Source organism: Geotrypetes seraphini, chromosome 5 (assembly GCF_902459505.1).
Source record: "Geotrypetes seraphini chromosome 5, aGeoSer1.1, whole genome shotgun sequence".
Taxonomy (NCBI): domain Eukaryota; kingdom Metazoa; phylum Chordata; class Amphibia; order Gymnophiona; family Dermophiidae; genus Geotrypetes; species Geotrypetes seraphini.
Window position 1 is genome coordinate 135,663,136 of NC_047088.1, and position 25,412 is coordinate 135,688,547.

Genomic DNA, 25,412 nt, shown 5'->3' on the forward strand with positions numbered 1-25,412 from the left:
ATCAAGAAGCATTGTATTTTCCTAGTCCTGGAATTCAAAACCTTCAATAAATTTATACCAGGCTACATAATTCCCAAGCTACCAATATATAACCCAAGCCGACCATTAAGATCCCAGAAAGAAAGATGGCTGTCCCTACCCCTTGGACGCGCCCTCAAAACAGAATCAGCCCACAGGCGCATCTACTCACACTTCATACCCAAACTGATGTAATGTCAAAAAGCTAAAAAGAACAGGGGTATGGGGTATACCAGAAATAGTTGATGCTCCCCAAGGAGAAAAAGGGCTTCAAGAGCTCCATAGCCCGAAACTGCAAACTTGGAGAAAATTAACAAAACTTAAGTAGAGACCAAATTTCGGTTAAAAAAATAAAAATAAAAATAATGAAGAAAACATGAAAAAATTAAAAACCAGGAAGGTATCAAAATGCGAAAAATTTTTGAAGTGCTGAGGAGAGAATGAAAGACAACCTCTCTGTTCAGTTGAAAATGACAGACTGCTGGTCAAGTGCTCATGCGTCAGGTATGAAGGCACCCGCACATACACTATGGCAGTGTCCACATGTGAGAATATTATACCTGCTTGTCCTTTGAGAATGTTTAATTATAGTAAGAATTCCTGACTGGAACAATGGCAACCAAAAAATACTTATTTAGTAAAAAGAAATGGTTATAAGGCACTTTGGGCTATAAAATCTCAATTTATTTAGAAACCTGAAAACAATCCAGCATCAATATCTTCAATATCAATGCTCTCCTGGCTGGAGATGATGACTTTGAACAAACAATGGAAGAATCATGTTCTTGACATTTTTGGACTCAACTAAGCATACTAATTGACCAAAAAATATCAGGACCCTTCAAGTAAAATTGTTTACATAATGTGAACATAATGTAATTTCAAAAGAATGCAATTCCAAAAACAATTAATTCGTACAGGAAAGATACACACATTAGCACTCTTTTTTACTGCTCTTTTATGTACAACACTAGCTATATAAATAAATACGTTGTATAGTGTATGAAAGCAATAGAGAAGTCAAGACATCATGCTTCCAGTAATGCTATATCACTCATCTATTGCCCCTTCCTTCACCCTCTTCATACCTTCAGGTGATTCTTCTTGAACATATGTTCCAGTCAGATATCGATGCACCAAAGCTGACTTGCCACTGGCTAAATTACCCACAATTCCCTGAAACGACAAAGTAAAAAAACAGCCAATGTGGTGAAGCAGAAAGCAGTTTTAATTATTTACTTAAACATTAATCCACATCCAAAATTAAATTTCTGAGTAGGTCACAAATCAACATCCATAAATAAAATATACATAATCACAGCTTCAGATCCTCCTCAAAATAAAATTCTGCATTCATTTAAATAGCTTCCAATTTGTAGCAGACCAAATCTCCTATATGAGGGATATCAAACTCAAATCACATAAGGGGCCGAAATCTAAAACACAGGCAGTCGTGGGCTGGATTTTTTATTAAGATACCCCCTTTGCTGACGCACAGCATGGGCCCCAGTGCCGGCGGCTGCTCCGATACTCATAAGACTTCTGTGAGCATCAGATCAATCGCCGCCACCAAAACCCACGCTGCGCACCAGCAAAGGACGGGGTTAGTTTTAGTACAAGTATAGGGATACAACCTCTCCAACCCCACGCTGGCTACAAAATAAATAAAAAAGACTTTTCCTCTCTTTTAGGTCCTAGTTCACTCTTTCTGTTTAACACCAACTCTGGCAGGATACACATTTCAAATCTGACATATTGTAATCACAAAATAGAAAATAAAATTATTTTTTCTACCTTTTGTTGTTTGGTCATTTTGCTTTTAGTTCCAGTTTCTCTTTCTGATTTTGTCTCTCTTCTAATTCTCTTTCCAGTGTCTGCTGTCCATTTTTTTCTCCTCTTCTCTCTTGCTCCAGTCCTTGTCTCCAACATACTGATTTTTCCCTTTCAACTTTTCTCCTTTTTTCTTTTCTGCCTCTATCCACTCAAATCTCACTCTCTTTCTCATCCTTCTCCTTTTTAAATTTTCAGCTAACTATCAATTTTCCATCTCCAGATCCAACTTCTCTCCCTTTCTCTTCCCAACTACCCCCCATCCCATCTCTCCCCCTGTCTGCCTGCCTCCCTCCCTCCCCCCAGGTCCACCATTTCTCCCTTTCTCTTCCCAACGGTTCTCCCTTCAAGTATCTTTTTCTCTCTTTCTCCACACTACCATAAGTCCAACCTCTCTCCCTTCATCTCGCTCTCTTCATGCCTTTCCCTCCAGCGCCGGAGCCCCCTCTCTCATCACAGCTCAGCTTACCTTTTCCTCCAGTGACAGTCCCTCTCTCCTCGCAGCACGGTGTCTTGCCCTTCAGCGCCGGTCCGATGTCACCGCCAAGCCGAGGAGTCTGCAGGCCTCAGTGATTCGAATTCAGGAAAAGTCACTTCATGAAAAATATTCATAAATATAGGTTCAATAGTTGTCAATTTATATATCTGATAGAACTCTGCTCAGAGACATGAAGGCAATATGTTCCGCCTCACCACCCAATCATTGCAGTGTTCAATGTAAATTTGCTCCAGGTGAAAATTTTCATTAACTGTTATGTTACTAGCTACTACAGTTATGCTTAACCTTTTATCCAAATCTAAAGTATAAAAACAGATTTGTTCAAACTTAGCTATGAAAAAGTAGCTGGTTCCATTTTTTCAAAGCTAAGTTTGAACAAATCTGTTTTTATACTTTAGATTTGGATAAAAGGTTAAACATAACTGTAGTAGCTAGCAACATAACAGTTAAAGAAAATTTTCACCTGGAGCAAATTTACATTGAACACTGCAATGATTGGGTGGTGAGGCGGAACATATTGCCTTCATGTCTCTGAGCAGAGTTCTATCAGATATATAAATTGACAACTATTGAATCTATATTTATGAATATTTTTCATGAAGTAACTTTTCCTGAATTCAAGTAACTCTTTAGTCACTCAACAGTAACAGTATAGTGGTTGAGTTTGTTATCCCTTCAGTATCTTTCTGACTGGGCCTCAGTGATTCGGCAGTGGTGTACGTGGCTCCCCCTCCTGCTTTTCGTCTGCCGCGTCTGTCTCCAATAACGCGCAACTAACCCTTTCCGTCTGGGGTGGACTGCGGCTGATGGAAGGCAGGAGGGATAGCTACAGACAACACTGACGAATCGCTGCTGAAACCGGCAGACTTTCTGGCATGACGGTGACGTTGGACCGGCGTGGGAGGGAGGACATGCTGGGGTGTGAAAAGGAGCAGTTCAGGAGCATTGCCGTGGGCCACATAAAAAGGCCAGGCTGGCCAGATTCAGCCCGCAAGCCTTGTGTTTGACACCTGTGTCCTTTACCATAATTTATTACCCTCAATAATCTAAACTTTGGTCCTTCACCATAATTTATTACCCTCAATAATCCTCACTAAACTTTGGTCCACCTTTTTCCTAAATCTACTCAAGTCCAAATTTTGCTAGTTAAAAGCACAACTTGATGATTTTACCCATTTGTCAGTTTTCTTTCAATGAAGATTTGTCATAATAAAGTTTCAAACATAAAAATTCTGCAAAACAGGAACTGTCAAGACAGATTTAAGCACCATTTTATTTCAGAAACAGTTATAAAATCACGGTGATTCCATAGTTCACTATACAATAAGGTGAAGCACTGCTGTGGCTTCATCACTGCTTAATAGTGCTGCCTGATTCAGGAAAAAAAATTTTGATTCGATTTGATTCGATTCAGCCTATTGAATCGATTTTTCAATTCTATTCTCCTGTCCAATTGGGTGTTTGTTGTTTGGTTTGTTTTTTTTTCAAACATCCTGGTGGGTTTATTTAATAGCCTCTTCACCTCCTTAGCACTCTCCTACACAAACTGGCGCTGTGATGTAAACAAAATAAACAAACAAAAAAGTCTTTTCCTCTCAGTTAAATCCTAGCTCATGTTTGCGGTCTAACACCTGCTCTGGCAGGATACACAAATCAAATCTGACATATTGTAATCACCAAACAGAAAATAAAATTATTTTTTCTACCTTTTCTTGTCTGGTCATTATTCAAATCATGTTGGTCCCAGGCTCTGGTTGTCTTTTGATAACTCGCTTGGCAGGGTCTCCTTCTTTCTCCGTGCTAACCATCCATCTTCCATCTCCTTCCTCCCCTTCCCTCCCCTGGAGGTCTGACATCTTTCTTTTTTTTCATCTCCATCCCCGCAGCTGCAGCGATGGACCCCACCATCTCCAGATCTACCTTCTCTTATTTTCTCAACTACCCTTCCATCCAGCATCTCTCCCTCCTTCTCCACCACCCCAGGGTCCACCATCTCTTCCCAACTACCCTTCTATCCAATATCTCTAACCACCCCCCTCCTCACCATCCCTTGTGTCCAACTTCTCTCTTTATGTTCTTTCCCTCCCTAAATCCCAATGTCCACCCTCTCCTGTTTTTAGATCCATTATTTCTTCCCTCCACCCCCAGTCCGATATATGAATGTCTCTTTGAACCCCCTCCTTCCCTCCCTGGTGTAATACCTCTATACCAAGGCCCCCCTCCCCAGAAGGCCTGCCACCCCCCCCCAAAGGCCTGCCCTCCCTAAAGTTCAGCATTTTCCCCCATCTCGAGGCTCCTTGTTATGAGAGATGCACCATGTAGAAAATCTAGTTCATTTTTGGTGGTAGCATTGTCGAGTGGCAGGCTTTCTAGAAGTCTCTAATACGTCTCAAACAGGTTGAGAAAACTGAAGAGGAGTTATGTTGAGAGGTACCAAGGTGTCAGGTGTAGAGACTGCAGGTTGGGATGAAGTAGAGATCCTTGACTCTGTGTAAGCAGAGACGGAAAAACTGGTAAAAGCTATGGCTCTCTGCTGCTGAGTTGAAGTTGCCTGGGCCACCGAGGAGCTATCAGAATCATGGTGGCATGATCGGTCTTGAGCTTGACAAGAGTCTTGAGAATGAGAGGGAATGGAAAAAATGCATAAAGGATTCGTCCATTCCAGCAGAAAAGCATCTGCTTCGAAGCGATGAAGAGAGTATATCCTGGAGCAGAACTGAGGCAGTTTGTGGTTGTGGGGAGATGCAAAGAGATCTATTTGAGGAGTTCCCCACTGAGAAAAAATGTGATGAAGAGGCGAGGAATTGAGCGTCCATTTGTGAGGTTGCAGAAAATGACTCAATTTGTCCGCCAAACAGTTTTTCGCCCCTTGGATGTAGACAGCTTTCAAGAAGGTGTTGTGGAGGATTGCCAAGTCCAAACCTTCATGAGCTTCTTGACAAAGGGAGAGAGATCCCATTCCTCCCTGCTTGTTGACATAGTAATGGTTGTCCGTCCGAATGAGGACTACCTGGTCGTGAAGAAGATGTTCAAAAACTTTGAGAGCATTGAAGATTGCTCTGAGTTCCAACAGATTGATACGACACTGAATATTCGTGCTGGACCAAAGGACTTGAGTATGGAGATCGTCGATGTGAGCCCCCCAAGCGTAGGTCAAGGAATCTGTCGTGAGGACCTTCTGATGAGAGACTGGAAGAGAGCATCCACTAGAGGAGAGACTGTAATGTGTCAATAGAGTAGTTCGCAAGACTGCGTCCACTCAGATGCCAGGGTCCACTGAGGAATTCAGAGGTGAAGTCTGGCAAAAAAGAGTCACATGAACTGTCGAGGCCATGTGACCTAAGAGAACCATCATGTGTCTTGCCAAAAGGGAAGAAAGGGAAGACTTTGTGACACAGGTGAAGAAGAGCATCCAGACGCTGCTGAGGAAGGAATGCTCTGAGCTGGATAGCTCCAATGAAATGTAGATTCTGAGAGGTCTAAAGGTGGTGGGAAAGTTGATTTTGAATTACAAAGCTTTGTAGGAACGTAGTCCATTGGGTCGCTACAATAACCCCCTAAGATGTTGAATCTTTGATGAGCCAGTCGTCCAGGTAGGGAATACCTGAAGACCATGGTTCCTTAGAGCTGCTGCTACCACCATTAGGCACTTGGTGAACACTCTGGGAGATGATGCCAGGACGAAGGGTAGCACTCTGTATTGAAAATGCAGATTCCACACCCGAAATCTGAGGTACTGATGGGAGTCTGGATGAATGGGAATATGAGTGTAAGCCTTCTTGAGATCCAGAGAACATAACCAATCGTTTTGATGTAGAAAGGGATAAAGGGATGCCAGGGACAACATGCAAAATTTTTCTTTGACCAAAAATTTGTTGAGAGCCCTGAGATCAAGAATGGGTCGCAGATTGCCCGTCTTCTTCGTGACTAGGAAGCAACGGGAGTAAAACCCCCTTGCTCTGCTATTCCAAGGGAACTGCCTCAATGGCACGGAGACGAAGCAGAGCTTGAGCGTCCTGAAGAAGAAGGGTGGTCTGGGATGGACTGGAAGGATGCTGTCTTGGAGGAAGTTCTGGTGGAAAATGAGTGAAATGAAGAGAGTATCCTTCCCTGATTATTGACAACACCCAGAAGTTGGATGTAATGGTCTCCCATCGATGGTAAAAATGATGGAGACGACCTCCTATTGGGAGAGGGGAAGACAGAGGCAGAACGATGGAGGTTATGCTCTGTATGAGACAATCAAAAAGACTGAGAAACCTTGGTTGTAGCAGAAGGCAGAGGTTTCTGTTGCTTCTGCTGTTGTTTCTTGGGGGGTGCTCGAGTGTAAGGAGCTGCCCTTGGAGGATAACGCCTCTGATAGGATGGAAGAGGTCTAGTAGGTTTTGCTGGAGCTGGCTTTGGTCTGTTGATAGAAGCAAAGGATTTTTCATGTTCAGACAACTTCTTGGTGGCGGCCTTATGGATTCAACAAAGAGGTCATTGTTCTCACAAGGAATATTAGCCAGATGATCCTGAATATTGGGATCCATATCAATGGTGCGAAGTCAAGCCAGATGGCGCATTGCTACCGAGAATGCAGTGACCCTTGAGGAAAGTTCAAAGGCATCATAAAATTACTGAAGAAGATGTAAACTGAGTTGTGCCAAGGTAGCAGTGACTTGCTGAAACTCCAAAAGTCTATGCTGACCAAAGACTTTAGAAAAACCAGGGAGAATATCAATCAAGTACTTGAAATAAGTAGTGAAAATGAAGTTATAATTCAAAACCCTGGAGGCCATCATCGAATTTTGATAAAGATGACGGCCAAACTTGTCCATGGTCCTACCCTCTCTTCCAGGAGGTATGGTGGCATAAACCCTGGAAGGATGGGTCCTCTTCATTGAAGATTTTACAAGAAGGGATTGATGAGATAGTTGTGAAATCTCAAAGCCCTCGCAATGTAGAGCTCTATATATCGATTCCAACTTGCCAGGAACAGCAGGAATAGGATAAGGAGTCTCGAGGTTTCGTTTGAAAGTTTGAGACAGAAGTCTATTAAGAGGAAGCTTGAGAGACTCTGCAGGAGGTCGAGGCATACTCATTTCCTCTAAACACTCCTTAGAGTACTTTGATCCAGCATCTAATTTAATATCCAGGTCCTCAGCTATCTGACGGAGGAAGGAGGAAAAGGATAACTGGTCTGCCAGAGCATGGCCTCGATAAGGACTGGATGGCCTTGAGGCACCTCGAGTGGAAAACGAAGGCGAGGCCTCTATGAGTATTGGTAACCAAGCAAATATACAGACTGGTTCGAGGTATTGGAATCAGCTGAGACCTCGGGCTCTGCGATTGAAGTCCTCGATCGAGGAGTTGGAGGTCTCGAAGAGCTAGAAGGCCTGGACGAGGAAGGCTTCTCTCTGGAAGAGGACCTGCGCCTCCATGAATGCCTCGATGAAGGCCTCAACCGGCGACAAGAGAACTGCCTGGAAGCAGGTCTTATGTGAGGTCGAGAAGACTTTGTCCTATGTCTCGAAATGGGCAATGCCTTTGGTGAGTGAATAGCAGTGGAAGCTGTAGATCGAAAACCCATAGACTCAGTGGTTTGGATCGAGGAATCTCAAAGCACTCCCAAAGACTCGGCTCCTTGTATGGAGTGTGAGAATTAGTGCTGCCCGATTCAGTGACAAGTATTTCGATTTGATTCATTTTCAATGACACAGCTTTTTAAGTTTAAACATTTTATTTAAACAAGGGAATATCAAGGAAATCGGGCAGCACTACCATATTCCCCTCCCAAGCCCCCTCCCCTAGACTCAGCTTCCCCAGAGCATCCCCAAAGAAAGGACCCCATATTCCTCCTCTCCAGCCTACAGAGATGATTCTCAGCTTTCCAAGAGCATCACCAAATAAAGAGTCTCCATATTCCCCCTCCTCAGCTCCCATGATTCTCAGCTTCTCCAGGCCCAGAGCATCCCCATAGAAATAGGCCCCATATTCCCCCTCGCCAGCCTACAGAGATGATTCTCAGCTTTCCAAGAGCATCACCAAATAAAGAGTCTCCATATTCCCCCTCCCCAGCTCCCACGATTCTCAGCTTCCCCAGCCCCAAAGAAAATCATCACCCAATTTTCACCAGCCCCCCCCCCCCCCTGCTGATTCTCAGCTTTCCCAGCCCCCCACCCTGCAGATTCTCAACTTTCCTGAACGGGTCTCGGAGCTGAATCGGTGAGTCCAGTTTTTCTTAAGAATGAACCGATTCGAATCGATTCACCTGATTTGAATCGGTGAACCGATTCGAATCATGAATCGGGCAGTACTAGTGAGGATTCTCGGCAAGACAGTCACAAAGACTCGACTCCTTGCAAAGAGTGTGAAAATTCCAGTCGAGATACTCGCAAAGACTCGACTCCTTGCATAGAGTGTGTAGATTCCAGACCAGCCACTCACAAAGACTTGACTCCTTACATAGAGTGTGTCGATTCAGCTCAAGGCACAGGCAAGGATTCGACTTCTTGTGAGACTGCTGGGTACCCAGGCTGAACTGCAGGAAGCAGAGTCGAGGCAAAACTATATTTGCTCAATAACTGAACAAATTCCCGCTCTATAATGTCTGGATAGTAGCCTGCAATTATGGATCCGAGTCTGAAACTGGACCACTTGCTGAGACTAAAGGCTCCAAGGTGGCAGAAGAAGCATGTTTCGGCTTGGAATGATGCTTGGATAACTTGAGGACCACCGCCGGAACTGTCTGCTTAGGTATCTGAACTGAGGGAAGCTCAGGATAAGACTTGGCAGATTTGCTCGAGGTTAAGGACGATCCAAACGAGGAAGGTTTGACGAGACTCGAGGTCGGAGTTGTGGAGGCAGGAGGACACCCCGCAGTAGGTCTGACTGAGTTGGAGGTCGAGGGTGTAGCTGAAGAATCTATCCTGAAAAGCTTCTCCACCAGAACCAGACGACATTTGAGGGCTCAAGGTTGAAGGATAGCACAGCGAACACACGATTCCGGGCAATGGTCAGGCCCCAGACACTGAAGACACCAGTGGTGTGGGTCAGTGAGGGAGACTGCACGCTGGCACTGGCTACACTTGTTGAAGCCCGTGACTGGTTGGGACATAAAAGGGATGATAGCCGCCACAAAGTCGAAGCCTGCAGGTTGTGGGCACGCAACAGGCCCCGCCAGTCAGTCAACAAAAAAAAAAAAAGAAAAGCGCAGCGATCCAGTAATAAGAATATAAAACACAAATCGCGGTGAAGAGAAGGCACAAAGCGAACTAAGTTCAGCACAGAGCATCAAAGATTGACTTCTCGGCTCTGTGAAAAACTGAGAACTGAGGAGACTCGCCCTGTGCTGGGCGGGAAGGCACTCGTGCATGCGCAGTGCGGCAGACTCGAAACTTCTGAGTTTCTACAAGCAAGTCTACTTGTGAGGCTCTTTGCATCCGCGCTCCGTGGATGACATCACCCACATGTGAGAATAGTCTGCCTGTTTGTCCTGGGATAAAACAGAGATTCTGATTGTTGGTGAAGTAGATGAACATCTATGGCCTAAAGAGGTGAATGTATGCGTTCATTTGATTAAGGTTCGTGAAGAAGTTAGAATGCTCAGTGTAACAACTGATGCGTACCTAACATTCAAAGCTCAAATTGCAAAAGTAGTTCAATCAACTTATTTGAGGCAGGTACTTCAAAGCCTTGGTATTATCACAGGTGGATTACTATAATGGTATCAATCTGGGCTTACCACAGATGCGTATCAAAGCGTTGCAAATGATACAAAATTTGGCTGCATGACTGCTTATGGGAGTAGCTCAATACAAGCATATCTCTCCTATTCTTAAGAGATTGCATTGGTTGCCCTTAGCATTCCGCATTAAATTCAAAGTTTTGAAACTCATACATCAGGGTGTTTATGATTTTCAACCATTCTATTTGGAAAAATGTTTGATGTTGTATATTCTATCGTTGAAGCTGAGATCTGAGAATCATTTATTGCTGGACACAAAGAGAGAGAATAATATCTGGTATGTATGAACAAAGAGCTCTTGTCTCTCTTTAGTCAGTCCACTGATGTGGAATGTCTTGTTAGGAACGTTGCGTCTTTGTAGAAACCTCCTGCAATTTAGACAGTTGCTTAAAACCCATCTGTTTGTTCAAGATTTTTTAAAGTGAATATATAACAGTTGTTGAGTAATGTTTTTACTGAAAAATGGTTTATTTAATTGAAGAATGATGGTACTTAAGAATTAGTCTGGACGCAGTTATGTTGAGGCTATGCAGATAGAATATTGTAACTTTGCATTTTCCTCAATCTAATGAATGTCTTTTGCCTATTTTATTATGTATAGAAATTTATAAGCCGCCTTGGATAAAGGCAGATTAAAAATGTTTTAAATAAATAAATTTATATATTGACAGACAATAAACGAGGGTCAATTGAAAAGTTTTTGGCCTGACCAAGAAAGAGTAAAGTTAACATTACAATTCTATAACAGTTCAACAGATTGCATTGACAAATGTCTACTGCTAGACTTTTAAATCAGTCTGACATCTAGTTTTGTCATTGTCAGCCTTTTAAAGTGAACTGCCCCACTTTATAAAAAATGGACAAAATTGAATATTGCACCATAATAAGGAAAAATTATATTCTTACCTGTTAATTTTCTTTCCCTTAGATGCAGCAGATGAATCCAGAGACCAATGGGATAGCACGCATCTACCAGCAGGTGGAGATAGAGAAACTGATTAACAGGTGGTCCCATTGGCTGGCACTCCTCCTGTTATCTCCAGTATAGCTCCTTGCCCAAGCATCCGTAACCATCAATAGGCATAGCATGGAAAAAAAAACTTCTTTCCCATAACAAATCTCAAAAGGCAATAATACAGAATACAACCCTCAATAATAACTAACTTCGAAAGTTGCAAAAGAAAAAAACCACAGACAATATCCAGAAAGGGTGGGGCTCTGGATTCATCTGCTGCGTCTAAGGGAAAGAAAATTAACAGGTAAGAACATAATTTTTCCTTCCCTAGCAACAGCAGCAGATGAATCCATAGACCAATGGGATGTAGCAAAGCAATCCTCAATCTGGGTGGGAAACAAATGCCACTTCCACAACAACCAAAGCACTAAACGCTGCCTCCACATGTGCCCCCAACATCCAACCGGTAATGCTGAGATAAAGTATTCTTGGAAGATCAAGTAGCCGCATGACAAAATTCCTCCAAGGTAAAAAACCTGTGGACTATGTCCAAGTAGCCGCCATTACTCTGGCTGAATGGTCATGAAGTTCTTCTGCCAAGTAAGAGTAAAGAATGTCCTCCTGGACCCTTCAAGCAATGGAGGCTTTGGACGCTGCCATACGTTTGTCGCATCCCTTGAAAAAGAGGTGATCTAAATGACTAAAAGTCGTTAGAAATCTACAGATTGCGGAGAATGCTACATACTTTTAAAAAATGTAGTGATGAAAAGCTCGCCTCCCCATTCCTCCTCCCAAGGAGAAGGAAGGAAAAGTGAGAGCAGTATAAAAGAAAGGATGACACCACCTTAGAAAGAAATTGTGGTACTGTCAGAACTGACACCCCAGAATTTGTAAATCAGAAATAAGAATCCCCACCGTACAAGGCCTGCAACTCAGAAAACTGCCGAGCTGAAGCCATGGCCACAAGAAACACCGTGTTCAATGTCACAGCCTTTTAGAGTCTCAAAAGACCAGGTTGAAACGAAGCCTTCTACAAACTGCGAAGAAGTACCTTAAGACTGAACTCTGGACAGGGCTTCTTAAGAGGTATACAAATATACTGTACTCCTTTTAGGAACTGAACATACTAACATAGTAGATGATGGCAAATAAAGAGCCGAATGGTCCATCCAGTCTGCCCAACTTGATTCAATTTAAATTTTTTTCTTCTTAGCTATTTCTGGGCAATAATCCAAAGCTCTACCCGGTACTATGCTTGGGTTCCAACTGCCGAAATCTCCGTCAAAATCTACTCCATCCCCTCTAAACCCTTCCAGTCACTGAAACCCTCTCCAGTCCATCCTCCCCCCAACGGCCATATACAGACACAGACCATGCAACTACATGAAGCTGAGAAGTAAGCGAAGAGCGAGATACATAGCCCTTGTAACAAGCTAAGATTGCTACTTGAAGCTGAAGGGAATTGAATGCTAAGCCCTTGTCAATACGCTTGTGCTAAAAAAGAAAGAATATAAATCATAGAACTCTGGAAGGGTGTCAATGTTGGTGGGAAACAAACGCCGCCTCCGCAACAACCGACGCACTAAACACATCTACCGCATGCGCCCCCACATCCAACCAGTAATGCTGAGAGACAGCACTCTCGGAAGACCAAGTAGCCATGAGACAAAACTCCTCCAAGGAAAAAAACCTCTGGACCGAGTCTAAGAAGTAGCTATCACTCTGATGGAATAGTCATGAAGTTCTTTCGCCAACCACTTCCCTGCCATCAAGCAAGCGTATAGAATGTCCTCCTGGACCCATCGCGTGATAGAGGCTTTGGACGCCACCATATGTTTGAGGCGTCCCTTGAAGAATACAAAAAGGTGATCTAAACAACTAAAAGAAACCTTGCTCGCAGAGAACGCTACGCACTTAAGAACATAAGAACAACATAAGCAGTGCCTCTGCCGGGTCAGACCACAGGTCCATCCTGCCCAGCAGTCCGCCCCCGCGGCGGCCCAACAGGTCATGACCTGCCTTAATCACCAGAAGGGGCCCCCTTGCCCCCTAGGTTTCTCATCGGAGTCCTATCTTCCCATCAAAGTCCTAACCCTCCGGCCTTGCACCTGCACGACCTGGTGAGCTGTCTATACTTATGCAACACCCCAGCACCTCCCTCAGTACCCCACGATCCCCTTTTCCCTCAGGAATCCATCCAATCCCTGTTTGAATCCCTGTACTGTACTCTGCCGGATCACTTCCTCCGGGAACGCATTCCATGTGTCCACGACCCTTTGGGTGAAGAAAAACTTCCTTGCATTTGATTTGAACCTATCCCCCTTCAGTTTCTCCGAGTGCCCCCTCGTACCTGTCGTCCCTTTTAGTCTGAAGAACCTGTCCCTGTCCACCCTCTCTATGCCCCTAAGTATTTTGAAGGTCTCTATCATATCCCCCCTGAGCCTCCTCTTTTCCAGAGAGAAGAGCCCCAGTTTATCCAGCCTCTCGGTGTATGGGCAGTTTTCCAGCCCTCTTACCAGTTTCGTTGCCCTCCTTTGGACTCTCTCAAGAACTGCCATGTCCTTCTTGAGGTACGGCGACCAAAATTGAACGCAGTATTCCAGATGTGGGCGCACCATCGCTCGATACAGCGGCATGATGACTTCCCGCGTCCTGGTTGTTATACCCCTCTTGATGATGCCCAGCATCCTGTTGGCTTTCTTCGAGGCTGCTGCACACTGTGCGGATGGTTTCATGGATGGATCCACTAGCACACCCAAGTCTCTCTCAAGTCCGGTGTCTTCCAGCAATCTCATCCCCATTTTATACTCGAACAACGGGTTCTTTTTCCCTATGTGCATGACCTTGCATTTATCTACGTTAAAGCGCATTTGCCATTTGTTTGCCCAGTCCTCCAGCTTATCGAGGTCCCTTTGCAGTTCCTCACACTCCTCCCTGGTCCTAACTCTGGCGCAGAGCTTGGTATCGTCTGCAAATTTTATAACCTCACACTTTGCCTCCGTTTCCAGGTCATTGATAAATATGTTGAAGAGTAGCGGCCCCAGCACCGATCCCTGCGGCACACCGCTCGTGACTCCCCGCCAGTCAGAATATTGGCCCTTTACTCCGACCCTCTGTAGTCTACCTGACAGCCAGTGCTTGATCCATCTGTGTACATCCCCGCCCACCCCGTGGTTCCACAGCTTCCTAAGCAGCCTTTCATGTGGCACCTTGTCAAAGGCCTTTTGAAAATCGAGGTAAATGACAGGATTAGAGGTAAATTACAAAATTAGTCAGAGACCACTGTTCAGGCAGTGGGCCTGATGGGCCGCCGCGGGAGCGGACCGCTGGGCAGGATGGACCTCTGGTCTGCCCCAGCGGAGGCAACTTCTTATGTTCTTAAGTACTAAAGTACAATGTTATCAGTGATAGAGTCATGCCTTTTAATTATATAAATAATTTCTTTCAAATTTCAGAAATTCAGGAGTATTAGGATTTTCTGATGAAACCAGGACAGAAATGATCTCACATTTGTTATTACGTATGTTTGAAGTTGCCAGCTAGTCAAGTTTTCAGGCGATCTTAATGAATAGTCATGACAGAGATTTGCATGCACTGGAACCAATATGCTTTTTGGCCAAGGCTACTTGTTCACAATTTCCTTTTTTTGTATACTTTTACTCATATATAGAATTAGTAACTTTAGAAAACACTGTTTCAAAGGTTAACATACTTTTCTACTTGCAGAAATAGCTTTGAAAATTTTCTTCAAGATCAGTGATTCTCAACCCAGTCCTTGGGTCACATTTAGCTATTCAGGTTTTCAGGATACCCACAATGAAGACGCATGAAATATATCAACATGCAAATTTAGCTCATACATAATCATTGTAAGTATCCTGACTGGATAGGTGTGTCTCTAGAAAGACTCAAAATCAGTTACTCACCACTTTGAGTTCCGGCACTGATCGACTTAGCGTCCATTCCTGACTATTTACAAAGGCATCTACAAAACAAGAAAACAAACAAAAATATTTTGTTAGGAAACAATCTCATTTATATTTTAAGAAATTAAATACAGCCAATTCTGAATGCATAGGGTTGTTCACTCAAGTGAATTAGGTATTCATATCACATATTCACTTGCACAGAATTTTACTGTTCAACGGCTCCCCCTTCTGCTTCTATTCCTTTCTCTCCTCTCTTCTACCTTCCAAAGTATTTAGATCAATGCTGTCTTGTTAAAATGTTTATTTTATTTTTATTTTTCCTCTAACTCTACTTTTCACTTCTCTATTACCCTCCAGGTACTTTAGTTAGATTGTGAGCCTTCGGGACAGTAAGGGAATTTTTCAAGTACCTTTCTTATTTCTAATCTTAATGTATATTTTCTGTAAACCGCTTAGAACCTAACGGATGTAGCGGTATATAAGAAATAAATTACATTACATTACATTACACTTCACTATTCTGTCTTTATATCATTCAAACAGACATCACAGATTTATGCTGTTCACCATTTATCCATTAGTATTTCATTTCTCATACCTTTTCCCCTTTTTCATTTATCTGCTTTTTATATTTGAATTTCTTTATTGTCTTTGCATTAATCATAAACAACATACACAGAAAACAGCAAACTCACATTCTTTTCTTATTCTAACATTTCTGATAGAAGCATAACTACAAAGATTAAATGGTCTAATCATATGAATTTCCCTAGTTCAAATCCCTCTGAACTCAATTGTCCTCTCTTCTTCAAAATGAATTACTGCATACTAAAATAAGAATTATGATATGTTACATGTAGTTAGAATTAAAGTTACAGTGTGCTTGTAAAAGTTAAACGTACCCTCTCAGGTAGTATGTTCAAATAGAGGAGCCATAATTTTAGAAAACGTTTCTTAGCTTGCCTTCCTTTTTCATCTACATATAATTGCTCCAAAGTCAATAAGTCATACATTTGATTACCTTTACCGACAGTAACTGACCCTTAAATGACAGTTTACTTAGGGTCATCTTGGAAGAAGAATCACCAGACCATAGCATCCAGTGTCTGATCCATAGCATCCAGTGTACAGAGACACTACGCTGAACATGTCATAAGGCATCAGTCATGTAGTCCACTCGGGTGATCAAAAATGGAAGATTCCTATCATTGATAGTGTCAGGATCGTGATGCATCTTCGAGTGATAAGCCCTGGTGACAAGGATGACACTGCGACCGCTTTCAAACCAGAGGCCGTAGAATCGAAAAGTTGTTTGATCACAGAATCTTTTCTATGGTCTTGGGTGTCCTTACGCACCACATCACCTTCACTGGGGAGCGAGTACCACCAGAGAATTCACCTTTGAGGAAACAAAAAGCCATCGGATAGAGCTTAGATGTAGCTTTTGCCACTTGTAGAGGACCTTCCAGCACATCTCAGTGACAAATTCCTCTGATCTATCCACCCTCTTACTTGCCTCCCCCTCTGACCTCGACTCTCCCCCAGTCTCTTCTCCGCCGTATGTAACTCTACTATTGTAACACCGCAGCATGTAACTTACAGCAAATGTAACTACTCAGTATATGTCAACCTAGCGGAAAAAAAGAAGAAAAAAAAAAACAACTTTGCCGTAAATTTATCTTCTAAAATGTAAATGTAACATCACTGTAAATGTATCATCCTAAATGTAAGTGTAACATTACTGAAATTGTAACTTCGCTGTAAATGTACAGTCTCTTTATTTGTTAACCGCATAGAACTTCCATGGTAATGCGGTATACAAGAATAAAGTTATTATTATTATTATCTGTGAGCATCTTTGTGATGGCCAGATAGTCAGGAAAACAGTTAGACTATAGCTTTGCGCTACTGAGGTCTGATAAGTCTCTAATTTCAATTCGTGAAAGTATTGAGATCAGCAGGAGAGACTACAGGAGAAGCACGCTGATAGAACAGTTCAAGATCCTGGGAAATAAGCTGAAGATGAGGACCCAGAAGATAGCGTTCTCAGAGATCCTACCGGTACCAAGGGCAGATGTGAAGAGGCAGGAGGAACTACAATCAATAAATGCGTGGATGAGGAAATGGTGTGAAGAAGAAGGGTTCCACTTTGTGAGGAACTGGACAACGTTCTGGGACAAGAGCAAGCTCTACAGGAGAGATGGACTGCCCCTGAGCACGGAGGGAACTAGACTTCTAGCAAACAACGTCAGGAGAGGAATAGAACAGACTTTCAACTAAGAAGAAGGGGAAAGCTGACAGTCGACCAAGTGTCGACGATTCGGAAGAAGGTATCCCGTGAAGATACTGAGGGGAAAAAAGACTGGGAAGAAACAAGGGACAAATTACAGGAGTCAACTAACCCAGAAGAGGAGGTTAGGAAGATTGTAACAAAAAAAAAAAGAAACCAAGGACCGAAGCACAAGGAAAGGAAATGTAGATAAGGAAATACCAGGATCTAAATTGCGTATATACTAATGCAAGGAGCCTAAGAAATAAAATGGGGGAATTAGAAGTCATGGCCAATGCAGAGGACATAGACATCATTGGAGTCGCTGAAACATGGTGGAATAAGGAAAGCAAATGGGATACAGCACTGCTGAGGTACAAGCTCTATCGCCAGGACAGGTCAGGCCAGAAAGGAGGTGGAATAGCCCTATACATAAAAGAAAGTATACAATCAACAAGAATGGACACAGCAGAGATGACCAACAAGCTAGAATCGCTATGGGTTAAAATACCGGGAAGGAAAGGGCCTGAAATAAAGCTGGGCCTATACTATCGTCCACCTGGGCAAACTGGAGATATCGATAAAGAAATGGAAGCCGAGATGAAGCGAGAATGTAAAAGCGGTAACACGGTTATTATGGGAGACTTCAACTACCCCGGGATAGACTGGAATCTTGGAAGCTCAAGATGCGCTAGGGAGACAGAATTTATGGAGGCTACACAAGATTGCTTCATGGAGCAGCTTGTTAGAGAACCTACGAGAGGAAATGCCACTCTGGATTTAATCCTAAATGGATTAAGAGGACCTGCAAAGGAAGTAGAAGTAGTGGGACCGTTGAGAAACAGCGATCACAATATGATCAAGTTCAAGGTTGAGGTTGGAATACCGAAAGGAAAGAGAACCATAGCAACAACCTTTAACTTCAGAAAAGGAAACTACGAAGCAATGAGGGAAATGGTAAGGAAGAAACTTAGGAACACTTCCAGGAACTGGAAAACGGTAGAACATGCCTGGTCTTTTTTCAGGGACACGGTGAGTGAGGCGCAAAATCTGTATAACCCCAGATTCAGAAAGGGGTGCAAAAAGAGTCAAACAAAAGACCCGGCATGGATAACTAAAATAGTGAAGGAAGCGATAGGAAATAAGAAAAATTCATTCAAGAAATGGAAAAAGGACAAAAATTAGGAGAACTGGAAAGAGCACAGGAAGTATCAAAAGGAATGTCACTGAAAAGCCAAAAGAGAGTATGAAGAGAGGCTAGCCAGGGAAGCACGAAATTTCAAACCGTTCTTTAGATATGTTAAAGAGAAGCAGCTGGCTAGGGAGGAGGTGGGACCGCTGGACGACGGAGACAGGAAGGGTGTGGTGAAGGAGGAGAAAGAAGTAGCAGACGTGTTCTTTTCATCTGTATTTACAAATGAAGACACATCCAACATACCGGAACCCGATCAATTCTTCAATGGAGATCAAGCAGAAAAATTAACATCCATGGAAGTGAGCCTTGAAGATGTATGCAGGCAGAGAGAAAAATTAAAAACTGACAAATCCCCGGGTCCGGATGGAATCCATCCAAGGGTTCTGAAGGAACTAAAGGAGGAAATAGTGGAACTACTGCAGCAAATTTACAATCTATCCCTGAAAACGGGCGTGATCCCGGAGGAGTGGAAGATAGCCAACGTTACACCCATCTTTAAAAAGGGATCGAGAGGTGACCCGGGAAACTACAGACCGGTGAGTCTGACCTCTGTTTCGGGGAAAATGGCGGAAGCACTGATAAAAGAAAACATCGATGAACATTTTGAAAGAAACGAACTTCTGATAACCAGCCAACATGGTTTCTGCAAGGAGAGATCGTGCCTAACGAACTTATTGCACTTCTTCGAAGGAATTAACAAACAGATGGACAATGGAGACCCCATAGACATCATATATCTAGATTTCCAAAAAGCCTTTGACAAGGTGCCCCATGAACGCCTACTCCAGAAATTGAAGAACCATGGGGTAGAAGGAGACGTACATAGATGGATCAGAAACCGGTTGGCGGGTAGGAAAAGCACAGTTACTTACTCTAATATATAACATCTCCTTCCTACTTCCCCCCCTTTTCATATGCCCTTGTAAACTCTCTCTCCCCTCTTCTTGTATTTTTAAGCTTTGTAAACCGTGTCGAGCTCCGCTTGCGTGGAGATGATGCGGTATATAAACTTAAGGCTTAGTTTAGTTTAGTTTAGTTTAGTAACAGGTGTTATCCAGGGACAGCAGGCAGATATTCTTGACTGATGGGTGACGGCACCGACGGAGCCCCGGTACGGACAATTTTAGAGTGATTGCACTCTAAGAACTTTAGAAAGTTCTAGCTAGGCCGCACCGCGCGTGCGCGAGTGCCTTCCCGCCCGACAGAGGCGCACGGTCCCCAGTTAGGATAAGCCAGCTAAGAAGCCAACCCGGGGAGGTGGGAGGGACGCAAGAATATCTGCCTGCTGTCCCTGGATAACACCTGTTACGGTAACTGTGCTTTATCCCAGGACAAGCAGGCAGCATATTCTTGACTGATGGGTGACCTCCAAGCTAACAAAAAGAGGGATGGAGGGAAGGTTGGCCATTAGGAAAACAAATTTTGCAAAACAGATTGGCCGAAGTGTCCATCCCGTCTGGAGAATGCATCCAGACAATAATGAGATGTAAAAGTATGAACTGAGGACCAAGTAGCAGCCTTGCAGATTTCCTCAATAGGAGTGGAACGGAGGAAAGCTACAGACGCTGCCATAGCTCTAATTTTGTGGCCTGTGACAGAACCTTCCAGTGTCAGGCCTGACTGAGCATAACAAAAAGAAACGCAAGCAGCAAGCCAATTGGATAGAGTGCGTTTAGAGACAGGATGACCCAACTTGTTAGGATCAAATGACAAGAATAGTTGAGGAGATGATCTGTGAGGTTTGGTGCGATCAAGATAGTAAGCCAGAGCACGTTTACAATCCAAGGTATGCAGAGCCTGTTCACCTGGAGTAGAATGAGGTTTTGGGAAAAAAACAGGTAGAACTATGGATTGGTTAAGATGAAATTCAGACACAACCTTAGGAAGGAATTTGGGATGTGTGCGGAGGACGACCTTATCATGGTGAAAAACCGTGAAAGGTGGATCCGCCACCAGCGCATGAAGCTCACTGACCCTCCTGGCAGAAGTGAGAGCTATTAGAAAGACCACTTTCCAAGTGAGAAATTTAAAATGCGTTGAGGCCAACGGCTCGAAAGGAGGCTTCATCAACGCAGAAAGAACCACATTGAGATCCCAAACAACAGGAGGGGCTTTAAGAGGTGGTTTCACATTGAAGAGGCCCTTCATGAACCTTGAAACTAAGGGATGAGCTGAGAGGGGTTTCCCATGAATCGGCTCATGAAAAGCTGCAATGGCACTGAGGTGGACCCTTATCGAAGAGGATTTCAGACCAGAGTCAGATAAGGACAATAAATAGTCCAACACCAGTCCCACTGCTGTAGATATGGGATTATGGTGATGTAACCGGCACCAGGAAGAAAAGCGAGACCACTTTTGTTGGTAACATTGAAGAGTGGACGGTTTCCTGGAGGCATCAATAATAGAACGAACAGGCTGAGACAGGAGAGCATGAGCTGGAGTCAGCCCGAGAGATACCAAGCTGTCAGGTGCAGAGACTGTAAGTTGGGATGAAGCAGTGTTTGCTGATGCTGTGTAAGCAGTGAAGGAAACAGAGGAAGAGGTATGGGTTCCCTGGAACTGAGTTGAAGTAGAAGGGAAAACCAATGCTGTCTGGGCCACCGTGGAGCGATGAGAATCATGGTAGCTTGTTCCCTCTTGAGCTTGAATAAGGTGCGCAGCATGAGCGGAAGAGGAGGAAATGCATAAAGGAAGAGATTGGTCCAATCTAGGAGAAATGCATCGGGTTCCAGACGGTGAGGAGAGTAAAGTCTGGAGCAAAACAGGGGCAGTTGATGGTTGTGGGGAGCTGCAAAAAGATCCACTTGAGGTGTGCCCCATTGAGAGAAAATGGACTGGAGAGTCGAAGGGTCGAGAGTCCATTCGTGAGGTTGAAGAATTCTGCTGAGATTGTCTGCTAAGCAATTCTGTTCCCCTTGAATGTAGACTGCCTTCAGGAATAAGTGACGAGCAGTCGCCCAGGTCCAAATCCTTTGAGCCTCCTGACATAAGGGACGGGATCCCGTCCCTCCCTGTTTGTTGATGTAATACATTGCAACTTGGTTGTCTGTGCAAATGAGAAGAACCTGAGGAAAAAGGAGATGTTGGAAGGCTTTGAGAGCGTAAAATATCGCTCTGAGTTCCAGGAAATTGATGTGGTGTTTCTTTTCCTGGGTGGTCCAAAACCCCTGAGTTTGGAACTCGTTCAAGTGAGCTCCCCATGCATAGGGGGAGGAATCCGTGGTGATGACCAGTTGATGAGGAGGTAGATGGAACAGTAGACCTCTGGATAGATTTGATGATTTCAACCACCAAAGAAGCGACTGTCGAAGAGACGAGGTCACAGATATGTGTTGTGAACAAGGATCCGTCGCTTGTGACCACTGAGTCGCTAGGGTCCATTGAGGAGTACGCAGGTGGAGACGTGCGAAGGGAGTGACATGTACTGTGGAGGCCATGTGTCCCAAGAGCACCATCATGTGATTCGCAGAGATGGAAGGTTGCTGGAACACCTGCTGACAGAGATGAAGGATGGTGTGAAGGCGGTTTAGAGGAAGAAAAGCCCTCATCTGAACAGTATCCAGAATGGCTCCAATGAATTGAAGCCGCTGAGTCGGAATGAGGTGCGACTTGGGTAGATTGATTTCGAACCCCAACAGTCGAAGAAAGTAAATGGTCTGATCCGTGGCTTTGTGAACGGACTGAGGAGAAGGAGCCTTGATGAGCCAGTCGTCCAGGTAAGGGAAGACTTGAAAGTTGTGGGAGCGGAGATAAGCTGCGACCACAATCAGACATTTGGTGAATACCCTGGGCGAGGAGGCTAGGCCGAAGGGTAGCACCTTGTATTGGTAATGATGTTGATTGACAAGAAAGCGCAGATATTGTCTGGACATCAGATGAATTGGAATGTGAGTATACGCCTCCTTGAGATCGAGGGAACATAGCCAGTCTTCCTGAGAAAGAAGAGGATATAGGGTGGCAAGAGATAACATCTTGAACTTCTCCTTGACCAGACATTTGTTGAGATCTCTGAGATCTAATATTGGTCTGAGATCTCCGGTCTTTTTGGGTACAAGAAAGTACCGGGAGTAAAATCCCAGGCCTTGCTGGTCCAGAGGAACCGGTTCGATGGCATTGAGAAGAAGGAGGGAGTGAACCTCCTGAGCGAGGAGGAGGGATTGAGCCTTGCTGGAAGCAGACTCTTTTGGCAGACTTAGAGGTGGAGGAGTCTGAAAATTTAGGGAGTAGCCGTGGGCGATGATAGCAAGTACCCACTGGTCGGAGGTGATTGCTTCCCAGCGAGATAGAAAAACTTGTAGTCGACCTCCTATGGGCTGAGGTAGAGGACACGAGGGAGGAAGACTGGCAATGTCCTGGAGAAAGGAGTCAAAAGGGCTGTGTCGACTTAGGTTGAATAGCTGGTTTGACAGCAGGCTGCTGTTGTTGACGAGTCTGTTGTTGCTGCTGACGCTGCCTGCGAGGTTGAGGAGGATGGGACTGCGCCGGTCGAGCAGAAAACCTCCTTTGATATGAAGGTTGTTGCCTGAATGGACGAGGAGGAGGAGGTTTCTTCTTGTTTTTCAACAAGGTGTCCCACCTAGTTTCATGGGCGGAGAGCTTTTGTGTGGTGGTATCCATGGACTCCCCAAACAGCTCATCCCCTAGGCAAGGAGCATTGGCAAGCCGGTCCTGATGGTTTACGTCCAGTTCTGAGGTCCGTAGCCATGCCAATCTTCTCATTGCTACAGAGATAGCAGTAGCACGAGACGTCAGTTCAAAAGTATCATAAATAGAACGGACCATAAACTTCCTGAGTTGCAGAAGACTAGAGGTACATTGCTGAAAAGCAGGAAGTTTACGGTCCGGAATATACTTTTGAAAAGAGGTTACCTGTTGAATGAGGTGCTTCAGGTAAAACGAGAAGTGGAAAGCGTAATTACTTGAACGGTTGGCCAGCATTGCATTTTGGTAAAGACGCTTTCCAAATTTGTCCATGGCCTTTCCTTCCCTACCAGGAGGGACAGAGGCATACATACTGGCTCCTGTAGTCTTCTTTAGGGTTGACTCTACCAACAGGGATTCATGAGGAAGTTGGGGTTTGTCAAATCCAGGTATTGGAATCACTTTATATAGAGATTCTAGTTTTCTTGGGGCTCCTGGGATTGTCAAAGGAGTTTCCAGATTCTTATAAAAAGTTTCCCTCAAGATGTCATGGAGGGGTAACTTTAAAAACTCTTTAGGAGGTTGGTCAAAATCTAAGGCATCCAAAAATGCCTTGGATTTTTTAGAGTCAGACTCTAAAGGAATAGACAGGGTGTCTGACATCTCCTTTAAAAATTTTGTGAAGGAGGAGTGCTCTGGCTTAGCAGTAGTATCCTGCACCGATGGTTCCTCCTCATCAGATGTGTAATCCTCCTCGGTACCGAGGGGATCATCTGAATCGTCCCACAAGTCAGGGTCCCGTACCGATTGTAAACGACCCTGGGAAAGTGGAGTCGATGTATCAGTATGTTTGGTCTTGTGTACCGATTTACCAGACCGAGTGGAGACGGTACCTGGGGAATGTAGTACGGTACGGGGTTCAGAGACCAGTACCGGTTCCGACACCGTAGGAGTAGCACGCCGTTTTGGTTCTGCTGATAGAACGGGCATGGACAAAGATTTTTGCGGTGCCGAAACAGTCGATGCCGATAACAGAGGCTGTTCGACAGACGGCACCGAAGGCTCAGTCGGTACCGACACTGGAAGGTTCGGAGACAATAGAGCCGGGAGCAACTGTTGTAGTTGCTGCTTAAGCTGGACCTGGAGGATAGAGGCAATGCGCTCATCCAACGTTGGTCCCGATGGCACCGGTACCGGTTTTTTCTTGCTCGGTACCTTCGGTGCCGCTCGACGCTCGGGTGAAGTCGATGCCGATGACGATGCAGAGACTTCAATGGGAGCGGAGCGTTTACGGGGCCGGCGCTCAGTCTGCAGGACTTGGCTCACTGCATGCTCGACTGGCGGGCCTAGAACAGTAGGGGAAGGCTTCTTAGCCGGCTTACCTACAGGAGTCGACACCGACGATGGATCTGGCGGTGCCGAGGTAGTCGGAGTCGACTTGGAGGAAGTCGTCGACGTCGATACCGGTGCAACTTCCATAGCGGTACCGAAAAGGATCCGCTGCTGAATTTGTCGATTTTTTTAAGTTCTTTTTTGTAAAGAACTACAGCGGGTGCAGGTTTCAGCCCTATGGTCCGGACCCAGACACTGGAGGCACCACTTGTGTGGGTCGGAAAGGGAGATAGGGCGCGCACACCGCTGACACTTTTTGAAACCCGGTGACGGGGGCATGAAGGGAAATACTGCTGTAGCAAAATCGAAGCCCGAGGCTTCGATGGTGCCAACAGGCCCCGCCGGGTCAGATTCGATAAAAAAATGAAAAATAATAATTTTTTTTTTTTTTTTTTTACACAAAGGGTAAAAAAAAGAAAGAAATAAATAAAATATGAAGAAAAAAATACGCGCGAGCGGGAAGGCAAGTGAAATAGAAAAAAACTTCCAACAGCCGTTGGAAACACGCGTCTTCTTAGCTCCGCGGAATTAAGAAAACTGGGGACCGCGCGCCTCTGTCGGGCGGGAAGGCACTCGCGCACGCGCGGTGCGGCCTAGCTAGAACTTTCTAAAGTTCTTAGAGTGCAATCACTCTAAAATTGTCCGTACCGGGGCTCCGTCGGTGCCGTCACCCATCAGTCAAGAATATGCTGCCTGCTTGTCCTGGGATAACAGAGGGTAGGAGTGAAGGGCCACTACTCGGACTGGAGGAGGGTAACGAGTGGGGTCCCGCAGGGCTCGGTGCTTGGGCCGCTGCTATTTAATATATTCATAAATGATCTAGAATCAGGGACGAATTGTGAGATAATAAAATTTGCAGACGACACCAAACTATTTAGTGGAGCTCGGACTAAAGAGGACTGCGAAGAATTGCAAAGGGACTTGAACAAACTAGGAGAAAGGGCGACGAGATGGC

At 44.6% G+C, this 25,412-nt stretch overlaps 1 protein-coding gene across 6 annotated transcripts in view; it reads right to left on the reverse strand.

The window, feature by feature from the left end:
- AGAP1 (ArfGAP with GTPase domain, ankyrin repeat and PH domain 1) overlaps positions 1-25,412 on the reverse strand; it is a 1,748,840-nt gene that overhangs the window by 1,656,575 nt on the left and 66,853 nt on the right. For all 6 annotated transcript variants that reach the window (XM_033947219.1, XM_033947222.1, XM_033947220.1 and 3 more), the window contains 2 exons: positions 14,958-15,016; positions 1,107-1,194 (listed from right to left, as the gene is read on the reverse strand). In XM_033947219.1, coding sequence (XP_033803110.1) covers positions 1,107-1,194; positions 14,958-15,016 — 147 coding nt within the window. The remainder of the gene's footprint in view (positions 1-1,106; positions 1,195-14,957; positions 15,017-25,412) is intronic.